This window comes from Pelodiscus sinensis, chromosome 5, assembly GCF_052426305.1.
Source record: "Pelodiscus sinensis isolate ZL-2025 chromosome 5, ASM5242630v1, whole genome shotgun sequence".
Lineage (NCBI taxonomy): Eukaryota > Metazoa > Chordata > Testudines > Trionychidae > Pelodiscus > Pelodiscus sinensis.
The window spans coordinates 32,054,304-32,070,521 of record NC_143056.1 but is presented as its reverse complement, the minus strand read 5'-3'; the positions used below and the strand labels follow the sequence as shown (position 1 = coordinate 32,070,521).

The window sequence follows — 16,218 nt, the reverse complement described above, 5'->3', positions numbered from 1 at the left end:
GTGACTGGTGCAAGGATGTACCACATGATGAGGATTAAAGGCAGATGAAAGAGTCCTAAAGTGGGATTACCCTGAGGTCTGGGTACTGCCTGGGCTGGTTTGGGCAGCACTCGAAGTATCAAGGTTTCCTGTGCAACCCAGAGAGCTTTGGTTGTCGAAGTCACCTCAAGGAGGTCTGGTTCTGTGTCTGGGTTTCTAGGCAAGAAATGGGATTGGCTGCATCCCTCAATATGAGCTGAGCCCTGGCTTCCCAAATAGGGAAATTAGCTACCCAATATTGGCTTTAGGCTGTATCGGTCCATCCCCTTGCGGGGAGTAGATCAACCCCTACTAGGGACCTTAGATGATATGTGACTGAATAGTTGTGTAACCGTATAAAATCTTAGTGTGAACGACTATTCGATAGTTCCTGGGGGTGGGGCCAGCAGCCAATGTGCTCCTGGCCCTGCTCCCAGAGAACCCCCGCCACTGCATGCTGCTGCCTCTCTATTACAGGCAGCAATGCGGGGTGGCAGGTGAGAGCCAGTCTACCAGGGGAGCCAGTTTAAAAACTAGCTACCTGTGCAGATGGGCTGCCTGCTGCCCCATGCTGCTGTCTTTGATACGTAGGAGATAGGTTTGTCCCTGCAGACATATCGACAGCAGACCCTATGCATGGGGGGGGGGAGTTTGAGCCCCCTGCCCCCCGCTAACCTGCCCCCACCCGCTGCACTGCTGTAGAGGCAGCAGTGTAGGGGGATGGGGAAGGTGGCACTGAGAGGGGTGGTGAGGCAGCACTGGCTCCTGATGGCCCCCCCTTGCTGTGGGGGGGCATGTGGGTCTGTGGAGCTGGCACGCATGGAGAGCCTGCTTGAAAGCCGGCTTCCTGTGTATATCATCTCCAGCCTGCCCCCCTCACCCTCTGCACTGCTGCCTCTCAGAGGCAGCATGGTGGGGGTGGGAGGGCAGTCGGGTCTGGTGCTCTTATGGTGCCTGATTAAAGCCAGCCCCTCACAGGCACTGGCTCCTGTTCCCACGAGGGGAGTGCATGTAGCTGACAAGATTAACTGATAAGCCCACTAGGAGTGTGGTGAAGCACTGGAATGGGTTACCTAGGTAGGTGGTGGAATCTCCATCCCTAGAGGTTTTTAAGTCCTGGCTTGACAAAGACCTGGCTAGAATGAGTTAGTTGGGATTGGTCCTGCTTTGGGAGACCTCGATGGCCTCCTGAGGTCTCTTCCAGCCTAGGATTCTAGGACTACACTTTGACATCACTGACCCCTACCAGTCTTTTTTGTCTTTTTGGCTGACGCTGGACACCAAGTTGGACCTTTGCTCTGGGGCCAGAACGAATGCCAGCTCATTAAGAGCTCTTTGAGCCTGATCTCATGCTCCTTCTTAGTCCTAGTCTTAAAAGACTTACAGACACTTGTCGCTTATATGCCCTTTACCCAGACACCTACTATATTGATTACTAAGGCTACGTCTCAACTACACCCCTCTGTCGGCAGAGGGATGTAAATTAGATGTATCAAAAGATGTATCAAAAGCCGGGATTTAAATATCCCACGTTTCATTTGCATAATGGTGGCCATCTGTCGAAAATGCCCCATCTAAACTGCCGTTTTTTTCAAAAGCCTAGTTTTGAAAAAAAGCAGCGGCTGCCATTATGCAAATGAAGCATGGGATATTTAAATCCCAGCTTAATTTGCACTTTCAATACGTCTAATTTACATCGCTCTGCCGACAGAGAGGTGTAGTTTAGACACACCCTAGCTGACACAGAGCAATCAGAAGGCTTAAAGCCTGAGGACCGAGGCATGCCCCATTCCCTGGGTAAGTCATAGGCAGGACTAACAAAACACTAGCTACTGTTAAGAATTAACTACCTCTATTACTATTTATATAATTATACAAGAACTAACACCACAAGGGGAGAGGCAATTCTCGATTTAGTCCTGAGTGGAGTGCAGGATCAGGTCCAGGATATAACCGTTACAGGACCGCTTGGGAATAGTGACCATAATATAACAACATTCAACATTTCTGTGGTGGGAAGAACACCTCAGCAGTCCAGCACCCTGGCATTTAATTTCAAAAAGGGGAATTACGCAAAAATGAGGAGGTTAGTTAAACAGAAATTAAAAGGCACAGTGACTAGAGCCAAATCCCTGCAAGCTGCATGGAAACTTTTTAAAGACACCATAATAGAGGCCCAATTTAAATGTATACCCCAAATTAAAAAACATAGCAAGAGACCTAAGAAAGAGTCACCGTGGCTTAACCACCATGTAAAAGAAGCAGTGAGGGACAAAAAGGTATCTTTTAAGAAGTGGAAGTCCAATCCTAGTGAGATAAATAGAAAGGAACATAAACACTGTCAAATCAAGTGTAAACATGTAATAAGAAAAGCAAAAAAAGATTTTGAGGAACAGCTAGCCAAAAACTCAAAAAGAAATAACAAAATGTTTTTTAAGTACATTAGAAGCAGGAAGCCTGCTAAAAAACCTGTGGATCCCCTAGATGATTGAGCTATAAAAGGAGCAATCAAGGACGATAAAGCCATTGCGGAGAAACTAAATGATTTCTTTGCTTCAGTCTTCACAGCTGAGGACGTTGGGGAGATTCCTGAATCTGCACCGTCCCTTGTGGGTGATGAATCTGAGGAACTGTCCCGGATTGAAGTGTCATTAGAGGAGGTTTTGGAACAAATAGAAAAACTTAATGTTAACAAATCTCCGGGACTGGATGGTATTCATCCAACGGTTCTAAAAGAACTCAAATGGGAAATTGCTGAGCTATTATCTGTGGTTTGTAACCTGTCCTTTAAATCGGCTTCCGTACCTAATGACTGGAAGGTAGCCAACGTGACACCAATATTTAAAAAGGGCTCCAGAGGCAATCCTGGCAATTACAGACCGGTAAGTCTAACTTCAGTACCGGGCAAATTAGTCAAAACAATAGTAAAGAATAAAATTGTGAAGCATGTAGAAGAACATAAGTTGTTGGACAAAAGTCAACATGGTTTCTGTAAAGGGAAATCCTGTTTTACTAATCTGTTAGAGTTCTTTGAAGGGGTTAACAAACTTGCGGACAAGGGGGATCCAGTAGATATAGTATACTTGGATTTTCAGAAAGCCTTTGACAAGGTCCCTCACCAAAGGCTCTTGTGTAAATTACATGGCTATGGGATAAGAGGGAAGGTCCTTTCTTGGATTGAGAACTGGTTAAAAGACAGGAAACAAAGGGTAGGAATCAATGGTAAATTTTCATATTGGAGAGGGGTAACTAGTGGTGCATCCCAAGGGTCAGTCCTGGGACCAATCCTTTTCAACTTATTCATAAATGATCTGGAGAAAGGGGTAACCAGTGAGGTAGTAAAGTTTGCAGATGATACCAAACTGTTTAGGATAGTCAAGACAGAAGCAGACTGTGAGGGACTCCAAGAAGATCTCATCAAACGGAGTGATTGGGCAACAAAATGGCAAATGAAATTTAATGTGGCTAAGTGTAAAGTAATGCACATCGGGAAAAATAACCCCAACTATACGTACAGTATGATGGGGGCTAATTTGGCTACGACAAATCAGGAAAGAGATCTTGGAGTTATCGTGGACAGTTCTCTGAAAACTTCCACACAGAGTGCAGCGGTGGTCAAAAAGGCAAATAGGATGCTAGGAATTATTAGGAAAGGGATAGAAAATAAGACCCAGAATATCTTACTGCCCCTGTATAAAACTATGGTACACCCACATCTTGAATACTGTGTACAGATGTGGTCTCCTCACCTCAAAAAAGATATTTTGGCCTTGGAAAGGGTTCAGAAAAGGGCAACTAAAATGATTAGGGGTTTGGAACGGGTCCCATATGAGGAGAAGTTAAAGTGACTGGGACTTTTCAGTTTAGAAAAGAGGCGACTGAGGGGGGATATGATAGAGGTCTATAAAATCATGAGTGGTGTGGAGAGGGCTGTTAAAAAAAGTTATTTATTAGTTCCCATAATAGAAGAACTAGAGGACACCAAATGAAATTAATGGGTAGCAGGTTTAGAACTAATAAAAGAAAGTTCTTCTTCACACAGCGTGTAGTCAACCTGTGGAACTCCTTGCCAGAGGAGGCTGTGAATGCTAGGACTATAATAGAGTTTAAAGAGAAACTGGATAAATTCATGGAGGCTAGGTCCATAAAAGGCTATTTAGCCAGGGGATAAAATGGTGTCCTTGGCCTCTGTTTGTCAGAGGCTGGAGAGGGATGGCAGGAGACAAATCGCTTGATCATTGTCTTCGGTCCACCCTCTCTGGGGCACCTGGTGCTGGCCACTGTCGGTAGACAGGATACTGGGCTAGATGGACCTTTGGTCTGACCCAGTACGGCTGTTCTTATGTTATGTTCTTATGTAACATTTTTACAAACGAAGCCTAAGCAATGCTAGTAAGAGCAGCAAACATCCCGTACAGTGTGACTGGTGGCAGGGAGAAACTGAGAGTGGAAGGAGTGGATGGTACACCTTATACCGTGCCATGCGGGCAGAGGGCGCCCTTCCAGAGGGCACCAGATCTACTTCCCTATGGATATGTTGATGGAAAAAGATTTGATACTGGTGCAGGTGGCAAGCATACGCATGCATGCACACACACAATGTGGAATGGATATGAGTAAGCACTTGAACTCACCTTACTCTACCAGCCTTGTGCCCCACCTGTCAAAATATGGCACGGGACACCATCCCTTGCTGGCTGCTTCGGCCATCAACACCAATGTGGCACATGCAGGAGCAACAGGGAGGGAGAGGGCTGCTGTTTTGCCCCTCTGTGTCACCACTGACAGGAGGGTGCCGGGAAAAGTCACCAGGGGTGACACTTAGCCACCGTGGCTACATTTGAGAAATGCTGATTAATGCTGTTAGTTTGAGTGAAAGTCACATACAATAGAAGATACTTGATGATTTCATGGAACATTGTTTCATGACTTTAAAAGTCCTAATACAAGATTGGAAGGAACCAGAAACATCTGATGGTGCATGTTCTAAGAATAGCTGTTAGTTTAGACTGAAAAATTCTAAGTGAAAGCAGTAATTATTATCAAGTAGCATGCAGAAATTAACCACCTACCTAAAAGTAATTTTTAGCTCTTGTCACTATTGAGGACTGAAAGATAACCAAGCAAAAGCTAAGAGCATATCTACACAGGCTTTCTGACTATACGTTGTGCGCATTCAAGAGCTGTACTGTATCCTCTGAATGCAGATGCTGCAGGCATGAACTAAAAGGTTCCTAGTTCACATTAAAGTGGTCATCTTCAAGCAAGACTATGCTAATGTGAACTAGGAGCCTTCTAGTTCATGCCTGCAGTATCCAAGACAAAAGAAGTTACAGTGCAACTCTTCGGTGCACACTGCTATTCAGATCCCCATTGTGTGAACTGAAGAGCATTGTGGACAAGTTTAAAAGAACTGACAGTTCAGTTTCTGTTACTCACTGTCTGAAGGCAAGTCAAACCATGCTAGCAATGAGTCTTAAGCAAAAGGGACAAGCAAGTTTAGCTTTTGGAACAGTTTTCTTTTGAACTAACAGATACACGATTAATCTCCAAAATCTGGGACTCTGGTCTGGAAACATCTCTGGTCCAGCAGGACCACAGATGTGTCTGGATGAGAGAGCTCCTATACCTGGGAATGCAAACTAGCTGGGAGCCCTGGCAAGTGGGACTGGCGAGTCCCACCCTAGGGGCAGCAGCCGGGTGGCTGGTAAGTCCTGTCCATGGGGATTCCCAGTTGGAAGGGGAAGAAGTGGGGTTGCAGCAGCCAGGGAGCTCTATCCTTCAGTGGGCTGGAACCCAAGTCCAAACCCTACAGGCTGGAGCCCAGTGGCAGTGGGGTCAGAGGAGAGCCAGCCACAGAGAAGGGGAGCATCCTAGGAAGCTGGTGGCAGGGGACCTCCCCTGATCTGGCAAATTCCCTCATTCGGGATGGGCCAGGTCCTGAGGTGCCAGACAAGGGAGGTTCAATCTGTAATAAAACAAATGGGGGCAGGGCAGAACAGTTTTTCAATATATGGAGAAGCTTGACACTGCTGACTAGTAAGTTATCCTGCAACTAATAAACCATGAATAGAATTAAGAGAACCTAAAATAATCTAACATTCTACTTTGAGTATACACATTTTGTGATTCCTATATAATGTTTTCAATATATTAAGTTCCAGGAGAGATTGGAAATCTATATTTAAGAATGGATGTAAAGGATAAGCCCGTTGCTAGCTACTGAACCAAATACTTTATTCAAGGCAAACCAATGATCTAATTATCCAAGTACCTCAATCCATTAAGAGCTAATTCAATCTGACATCTATAAATAAAGGAGTGAAAACATCATTAGACCCCAGAGGCAAGAGAAGAGAAGCTGTCTTAATTCAAATAAGATGGAAATAATTTGTAAGAGAAAAAAATTACTATGCTAAGATCAATGAAACAAGTTTAAACAAGCCATTCATAAAATGTTGACAAAAAAGTCATCTTACTTGGTAGCAGTTTCTCAAAGAAGAAATCATAACCTGCATTTTGAAGATTCATGAACTCAAAACAAAAGTAGCTTTAAAAAAAACAACAAATAGTCTGGTAGCACTTTAAAGACTAACAAAAGATGCAGATGGTATCATGAGCTCTGGACATCGAACACTCTGGTCATCTGAAGAAGTGGGCTTTGCCCACGAAAGCTCATGAAACCATACATGTGTTGTTAGTCTTTAAAGTGCTACCAGAGTGACTATTTGTTGTTTAAGTTTATCCTGTACAGACTACCTTGGCTACCCCCTGAAGCTTGAAAACAAAACAGCAGCTTTGTCTTGCAGGTTTTCCCTCTTGCCCTAACCTGGAGAGTGCCTACAAATTCTTGACTCCCTGTCCAAAATGGATGTTTCAAGTTTTGAGAAGATTGCTATCATATGGTCTCTATCGTTACTTATTAGTAATGTGAACCAATCCAATATGTTTTTGCTATTTACTTTTATTTTCTTGCTTCCTCTAATATATTTTATGGCTCTGCAATTAACATGGATAAATCCTATATTAATGAAACAGGAAATTATAAGGGAGTTCAGCCTCAAAAGAATAATAGTACAGTCAGCTAAAGATCAGTATTTTCTATTAGAAGACACTTTAAATAGTGTGTGAGTAGCAGCGATATCAGATAAAGAGTTCTTAAGTCAGAGAGTTTCCATCTCTGTAGTGTAACATTGAAAATCCATTCAAAGTTTGAGGTTGCTTGATAGCAGTGAAGATGTGAGGCTGTGGCAATAAGCAGACGAATCTGTGATAACTGCAAACTGAAGAAGGAGAGAAACTGAAAGACAGCTACCAACGTTTAGGGCTGCTATTTATTTATACTGAACACTAACTCACTCATGGTTCTACCACTGTTGAGAAATGTGGTATTTTCCAAATTCATGGCAATTAGAACAAAAATTCCATACTCTAAAGAGCTGTGTTTATCTTTATTGAAGTCAGTAAGAGGCTGAATTAATTATAAATCCTTTCACATATTTTACTGTGTTGTGCTTCTCTGATTTAACATAAGAACAGTCATACTGAATCAGATCAATTGTTTGTCTAGCTCAGGGAGGGCTGGGGGGGGGCTGGATTTGGCCCCCAGCTTGCCTGAATCGGCCCCTGAGGCTCAGGGCTCCCCTGCAGCACTGGTGAGTCTGCAGGGTTGAAGCATACAAAATCTATTAGTCTGAGCTCCCCTCAGGCTCTGGTGTTCAAGAAGAATGTGGAGAGTGTCTTTCTGCTTCTCAATTAGAGACCACATCAGTGAGGGTTTGTTTGTTTTTTTGCTTCTCACTTGTGTGTGGCCCTCAACTGATTTTTCTGTGGGACAGCAGCCCCCAACCCCAAAAAGGCTCCCCAGCCCTGGTCTAGCTCAATGTCCTTTCTTTTGACAGTGGCCAATGATAGATGCTTCAGAGGGAATGAAAAGAACTTCCAAACACCAAGTTATCAACCTCATGTCATCCACTCCAAGCTTTTGACAACTGGAGGAAAAACTATATTTGTATACTACAAATTAATATAATTAAGATAGGTATTTTACTTCCACTAGGGTAAGATAGATAATGCAACACTACTGTACAATGATGATTAAAAAGTGTTCAAAACCTCCTTGCCAAAAGAAAATGATACCCCAAGTTGATCTTTGCTTTTATTTAGTGAATGTGTGCCATAAATGAAGTTTAAAATAGGGTTTACAGCCTGTATTGTTACAGTTGACTAATATAAATAATTATTCTATGGTAATAAAGGTATCTTAAAGACAGCCACACTTTGGCCTTTAGCATGGTTCTCTGAGAAAACCTATTTTCTGATGGCCAATCTATCGGAAATGCTCCTTACTCAAGATACAGAACTAAATCTAATTGTTACTATTACTACATGTCACAGTTGGAAAGGTAACTTGAATGATTGTGAAAAATAATATATTTTTCACTGTGAAACATTACACAAAATACAAGTTAAGTGCTGAGTTAAGTAACTTTTATAAAAGAGATGAACTGGAAAGGGCTCAGAGGAGAGCAACTCTTTGCAAAAGCTTGTTCTCTCCACATTCTCCTTTCTTCTTCATCTATGCCTTAAGGGTGCTATTCCACTTCCACACAACTGGGGTGGCTCTGTCTTCTCCCTCTCTGTTCTTACAGGGTGCTTTGGCCTTCCTAGTCTCTCCTCTCTTTTCCCAATTCCTCTTTCTAATAGCTGCAGTCAGGAGGCCTGGAAATGGCTCACATGGAGATCTGATTGCTTTGGTATTTGCAGGAGGATAAGGGCTATAGAGGAATTAACCCTTCTAGACCACTGAAGAGAGAGTGGCCAGATGCAGCACCACTTGCTCCCTCATTACTGTCCATGAATGAGAGTGAGCAAGGGCTTACCGCCGCAGAGAGAATGTGGTTTGCATTCACACATTGCAGATAAGCCACTGGTTCTCATTAGGTATTGAAGACTGAAGGAATAATGGACTTAAGCTTCAACAAGTAAAATTAAGGATGAATAATCAGAAAGAATAAACTGAATCGAACAATACAACAACCTGCAAATAGAGGCTATGAAAACTGTCAGCACTGGAGATATTCAAGGCTAACAGACACTCACCTGTTTAGTATCAATTACGAGGATTTAAACCAGTGAGGTGATGATGCAAAGAAAGTAATTAGACTATCCCTACAGGCACATTCCAATTCTATATTTTTATGTGTCTAGAAGAAGTCACCTCTATCTGAACTGTCAGAATTAGTAAGAATTCCAAAGCACATCAATCAAATGAAGTACCATATGAATCGCTAGTACATCTTTTGCTCTCTTTTGCTTTTTTCTGAAATAATTAATAGTTGACAGCATTACCTAATTACTACTGCACAATAAAATGGTCAAAGCAAGACAAGACTAGTTAAGGATGCTAAGATGTGGTCAGGCTGGTGCTCTGTTCTTTTTGATCTTCAGCAGAACTTTGTCAATGAGTGGAATGGGCAGGAATCCATCGAAAAGATGCTCCTTCCCTAAGAGAAGGAACATGCCCACGAGTGTTTCTGGACTGTGATTCTGAAAGAAGCAGAATTGCAGGTATTTCTTATTGTATTTGGTTGCAAACAGGACTTTCTGGTGAGTCCCCTATCTCCAGAGAGCATCCATCATGACATCTGAGTGAATGGACCTCTCATGATAAGAGAAGGATCTGCAGAGATGATCTTCCAACGCATTTTGAGCCCCTGTCCCTGTGAATTCTATTCTTTGGGCAGGAACATGAACTGATGTCTGTATGTTAAACAAGCCCAATCTCTGAAAGTTGACAATATTAGTTGGATGTGCCTCTTAACCTGGACTTTTGATTGACTTCTGACCAGACAGTTGTTAAGGTAGGGCTGTACTCTGTTTTCTCAGGAAGGCTGCAACTATCACCATGCACTTTGTGAAGACGGGCTGGGGGGGAAGGTGAGGGAAGGGTTGCTGACAGGTCAAATAGCAGTACTGTGAACTGATAGTGAACATGACCCATAACAAACTGGAGGAATTTCTCTGGTCTTGGAAGATTGAAATGTTAAAGTATGCATCTTTCAAGTAAAGGGCAGCATGCCAGTCCTTTGGATCCAAGGAGAGGATAATGGAGACCAAGGAAACCATGCAAAACTTCAGTTTCTTCATGAACTTGTTGAGGTTTTGCAGGTCCAGGATGGGTCTGAAACTGCCTTTGGCCATGAGGATTTGGAAATGAGGATTCGGCTCAGGAGTCATGTGACACCAGCAAGGAATTTTTCCTTGATGTCAGAGAGGCTGGGCTTCAGTGCCTGTCCCTCATAGAAGATGGTGCACTCCGTACACAGGCAGAGATTCTTGGAGCTGAGTCAGGTGACCTGGCTCTGAGGGATCAAGAGCAGCCTCCATCAGGAGGAACATAAGTATTTGGTCTCTTTCTTTTTGGATCCTGGGCTTGAAGCCTCTACAAATTCTGCAATGATCATGAAGTTGGGATTGGCCCATACACTTGAGACAAGCCAAGTGAGGATCGCAGATCAACATAAGCTTCTGGCAGGTTTTGCATGGTTTAAACTCTGGAAAGAGAGGAATTTCCTGGTGCCAGACAGGAGAGAACCCAGATGAACAGGGTCCAACTCTATTCTAGCAACTAGTAACTACTTCAAAAACGAATACTAACATTTTTATAACTATTTACAGTGAAATATATATGAAATCCACTCAGGAGAGTACTGGAGAGCAAGAAATAGTGACCAATTAAGGCAGAAAAATGGAACTGAGGGGGGACAGGTCCCTATAAATTATGCATGACTCTAGGGGACATCAGAAGCAACCTGACAGATACCACTGAGGGAGAAGTATTCTGATGATTGTGCGCACAGTGCACACATACCTACATGCTAATGGACATGAGCAAGCACCCAAAGAACTTCTTTTCAAACTGCGTATTTTTCGAAGAATGATTAGAACACTCTTTCCATATAAACCATTATGCAAAGCACTATAATCTTCCACTTCCATCAGTGAAACCCTCTGACTTTCAATTTGGTGTGAAGCTTCAGGCTGTTTCTGGGCACAAATTCCATTCTAGATCATGCACCAGTTAGGAAAATGGTATCACACATCCCAAGAATCGAGACAAAAAATGGACGCCAAAAGTCCACTATCGCTTTTACACTGGATGGGTGGTCACAAAAGCAAAACGACACTTGTTTATGCTAGTGGTATTTTACAGTGCTATTTTTTTCTTTCAGCTGCAGTTACCCTTTTTAAAATACAGTTCAGTAGTTTAGTATCATAAAAAGTTCATAATCAACTGGTCAGCACCAGCAAGCAGTTCAGCCCAGAGGCCTAGGTGAGGTTTTGGGCCCTGTCCATCACTTGCTTTGCCATAGGACACCACTTACCTCTCTTTGAACGGAGTATAAACAAATGTCAAACTTTGTTACTTTACTAAAATACTAAATACTGTGTTTACAGCACTATTTTGAACAGGTGCCTTTCAGAGCTAGCCTACATTGATCAGGGTGTTTCAGCAGCAACTTTAATAAATACTGTCCTGACTCCCTTTGTAATAGAAACACTTGGCTACATTAGAAGTATCAGAATTTTTGCACACAGAAAACAGCAGAAAGCTATGCAACCTCTTCCTATTTTAAAATAAAAGCCATCTCCCCTTTTTTCTACAAACCCAATTAATATTTGGAAGATCAGCTGTAATTATCATGCCTCTTTAGCCACAACAGGAAGAATTCTCATTAAAACTACATTTGTATGGTTAAAACCAGCAAATTATGACATGCATTATTTTTATTAATAGGACTCCCAGATTATTAAACATTCTTATGGTGATCTGAAGTTTAGTTTAAAAGTTCCACAAAACATATCCTTTATTCTCAAAGATAAATTTGCCAAATGAGAAATTTTAGAAATCCATGATTTAATAAGAGTCTAAGCTGTAGTTAGAAAATGCATCAACACCGTTACAAGGACATTAAATGAAAAACTAAATGCCATTCTTATTGACCAGTGGTTTATAAATTAAATATACAACGTTCTTTCTTGAAATGAAACAAAATGTCACTTTTTATAAGCTCCAATTTCAGTTGACAAATGATAAGACTCTGACTCGCTGAATGAAATGAATACAGGTTCCTGCTGCTTCGTAGGTTAGTGAATTGGGGAAAAAAAGTTGTTTTTGTTTTCCAGTACCTGCATGAAGCCAGATTTGAGCCAGAGTCATCCAAGGATGCAGAGGACCTTGCTTAGGAGCACTGCTCTGCAAAGAAGAAGCAACCTCAGACAGTGCCTGTTCCACTCTGGAGGCTGCTATTGACGTTGCATGGACTGAACCTGTAGAAGTATTAAAAAAAATTACATCAGTGTGGAGAGAAGGGAGGGGAAGGAAGAAAGACAAAAATGTTCACAAATGCGGGGCTAAACACTACATCTTAACCCTTTCCATAACACAGGCTTCACCAAAAAAGCTAACTTAGGTTTTAACTTCTGGATGTTTGCTGTCAGTCTTTTTCTGATGTAAAATGCACAAATGTGAGTGAATATACACTAAAATCACATTATGATACTGAAAGCAGTGTTTGATGCTAATTTGAATAGCCACTATGAACATTGAAGATTTAACTCAGAATTTCCTTTATGAATATAAATAATACAAAGAAGGTTTGTGATGGCACTATACACTGTAACCTTTAAGTTGCTGCATGCACTTTGATGTTAGTAATTGCAATGTCTTTTCATAGAGTGCAATTAGATGACTATTTAAAGGCTAATAATAGATTGTAAAAAAGAAAGACAGAACTAAAATATATAGGCTGAGCACAATGTGCTCCTGTATGAATACACTATTAATTTGAATGGGATGCAAACTTTAGCTAAATCAACAAAGTTGAAGTAAAATGTTTAGTAGCCAAAGAATTCATTATAGGAAGAATATCTTGAAAATGCTGAATGGAATGGATTAGTCTCTCAAAATAAAGTTTTTCTGAGGGATATTAAAATCCAGTCTGAAATAGTTTCCCTTCCCCATGACATAAAATACGCTTTCTACTAATTCAGTATGCCTGGTAACCTCATACTAAGCTTGTAGATTAAATATTTAACTGTCAATAATGTTTATCACAGATGTTTTCCTATGCAGCTCATAAACATTTTAAGTGATATATCTCACTGTAATCTTAACAGGCGTAACATTTTTCCACTATGCAAATAAATATTTTGGTTCCTTCTAAAATTTGTTCCATTTATGAAATATATTATTAGATTTCATATCCATAGTATCTACTTCTAATACAAAAATAATGGAAAGTAAAAAGTCTACTACAGTAATCCTGTAAGTGGATAAATTCACATACAGTGTAAGGATAACCTGATGGTAAAACTTATCTGAGCAGAAGATAGTTCTATAACATCATTAACAACTATACCCAAGTTATAACAGCTTACTTAAGAAAATAAGAATGGCCATGCTGGGTCAGACCAATAATTCATCTAGCCCAATATCCTGTCTTCCAACAGAAGCCAATGCCAGATTCTTCAAAGGGAATGAAAAGAACAGGCAATTTACTGAGTGATTCACTCCTGTTGTCCAGTCCCAGCTTCTGCTAGTCTGACATTTAGGACACCCAAATCTTGGGGTTGCTTTGGTTGAACATCTTGACTTACAGCTATGAATGGACCTATCTTCCACTATCTTGTCAAATTCTTTTTTGAATCCAGTTATAGTTTTGGTCTTCACAACATCCCATGACAAAAAGTTCCATGGGTTGACTGCACTCTGTGAAGAAGTACTTGCTTACATTTATTTTAAACCTGTTTTCTATTAATTTCATTGGGTGATCCTTGGTTCTTTCATTACGTAAAGGAATAAATATTTCCTTATTCACCTTCTCCACAGTATTCACAATTTTATAGACCTCTATCATATTCCCTCTTAGTTGTCTCTTTTGTAAACTGAGTAGTCCCAGTTTAATCTGTCCTTGTATGGAAGCTATTCTATACCCTTAATATTTTGGTTGCATTTCTCTGTGTGTTTTTCAGTGCTAATGAATCGTTTTTGAAATGGGATGACCAGAACTGCACACAGTTTTTAAGGTATGCAAGCACTTTGGATTCATATAGTGACATTTTGATATTTCCAGTGTTATTATTTATCCCTTTTTGCCAATGGTTTCTAACATTGTTAAATTTTTTTGAACTGCTGCTAACACACTAACTACAGCCAGTCCCCGAGTTGTAAACGGTCGACTTACAACCGTTCACAGTTATGACCAAAGCTGTCGTAAATGGCGGACCCCAAGTTACAAACGCGATCTGTGCTTACGAACAGCACGGTTGCATGTAACTCTATTGGGTCCGACTTACAAACGAACCGAATTACGACCAATTTCTTGGTCCGTAACCGGTTCGTAAGTCAGGAAGAGGCTGTAGATGTTTTTAGAGGACTTCAATAATTCCTTTTTGAGCAATAATAGATTATTCAGAACCCACCAATCTGTAGTTTTATTTGGGATCATGTTTTCTGGTGTGCAGTATTTTGCATTGCAGGGCGTCCCCGGCTATACATCCAAGATACTTTTAAAAAAAAACCATGGACGTATAGTGAAAGGATGTAAAGTGGGGAATTTTTTCCCCATGGCTGACCTCTGTTTGCGCGAATTGGTGGTTTTTTTTTTGCGTGACAGAATAGTGGGGAATGGGAGGACTTAAAATGGAACAGTTCCCATAAGTGTCAACACAGACCCATAGTCTCCTATAGACAACCACCTAACCTCAAGATGATTCTTACCAACAACCACAGGACATACCACACTAATACCAACCCTGGTACTTTCCCTTGCAACAAACCCAGTTGCCAGCTTTGTCCACATATTCACTCTGCTGATACCATTATTGGGCCTAACCAAGTGAGTTATAAGATCAAGAATACATATTCCTGCGCATCCAGAAATATAATTTATGCTATCATGTGCCGAAAGTGTCCGTCTGCTATGTACATTGGGCAAACGTCTCAGACACTTCGCCAAAGGATCAACGCCCACAAAACAGATATTAGACAGGATCACAAGAAAAAACAGTTTCTTGCCATTTCAACCAGAAAGGACACTATCTCAACGACCTAATTACCTGCATCCTACTCCAGAAGACCTTCAAATCTGCACTTGAAAGGGAATCCTCTGAACTGTCATTCATGCTAAAATTCGACACTCTTCAAGGGGGGCTCAACAAAGACACCAACTACCTTACCCATTACAAAGATAGCTTCCCCAATTATCAACTCTAATATCATTAACTCACAGACATTTACCTTCCTCCCCCCCCCCCCCCGCATTCCCCTTCTGTTCTGAAATGTGATTTGTCCTTTTCATATGTGTTCACTTTTTTTTAATTGTATCCTTTGGTATATATGGTTGTGACTATTTTCTTCCACTATTTGATCTGAGGAAGTGAGTCTTGCCCATGAAAGCTCATCATCTAATAAACCATTTTGTTAGTCTTTAAAGTACTACATAGTCCTGTAATAAGTGTCAACGACACTAGTAGGAAACCGATGTATACCGGGGCAACTTAGCGTGCGGATACCCTATACTTTGCAGTTAACAAGCCTGAATTTCATTTGCTATTTTGTTGCCCAGTCACCCAGTTGTCAGAGATACCTTTTAAACTGCTCATAGTAAGCTTTGAATTTGCATATCTTAATTTAGTATCATCCACAAACTTTGCCATCTTAGGGTACGTCTACACTGCAGCGTATTTCCGGAATAATGGCCGTTATTTTGGAAAAACAATACTTGCACCCTTACTGCAACTGCGTTATTTCGACAAAAAGTTGAAATAACAGAAGGCTTTCTTGGAAAAAGGCGTGTTTGGATGAGGAAGAGGGAGTTCTGTCAAAAAAAGAGGCCTCCAGGAAATAACACAAGTGTCCTGCTGGCCACTCTGTCCACACTCATCACAACTCTACCCCCTACTCCGGGGCCCTCAGCACCACTGCTGGATTGGAGAGAAGAGGGAAGTCCCATTGCTGCTGCCCTGCTTGGGAGCACCACTGAGGCTATGTCTAGACTGCAGGCTTCTTTCGAAAGATGCTCTTTCGAAAGCATCTTTCGAAAGAGCATCTTTCGAAAGATCGCGTCTAGACTGCAGGCGGATCTTTCGAAAGAAAAATCCGCTCTTTCGAAAGAGAGCACCCAGCGAGTCTGG

At 41.5% G+C, this 16,218-nt stretch overlaps 1 protein-coding gene across 6 annotated transcripts in view; it reads right to left on the bottom strand.

Moving 5' to 3' along the window:
* Window positions 1-16,218, bottom strand: part of TTC7B (tetratricopeptide repeat domain 7B) — a 252,974-nt gene that overhangs the window by 62,141 nt on the left and 174,615 nt on the right. For all 6 annotated transcript variants that reach the window (XM_075926715.2, XM_089778382.1, XM_075926717.2 and 3 more), the window contains one exon: window positions 12,211-12,351. In XM_075926715.2, the coding sequence (XP_075782830.2) occupies window positions 12,211-12,351 (141 nt within the window). The remainder of the gene's footprint in view (window positions 1-12,210; window positions 12,352-16,218) is intronic.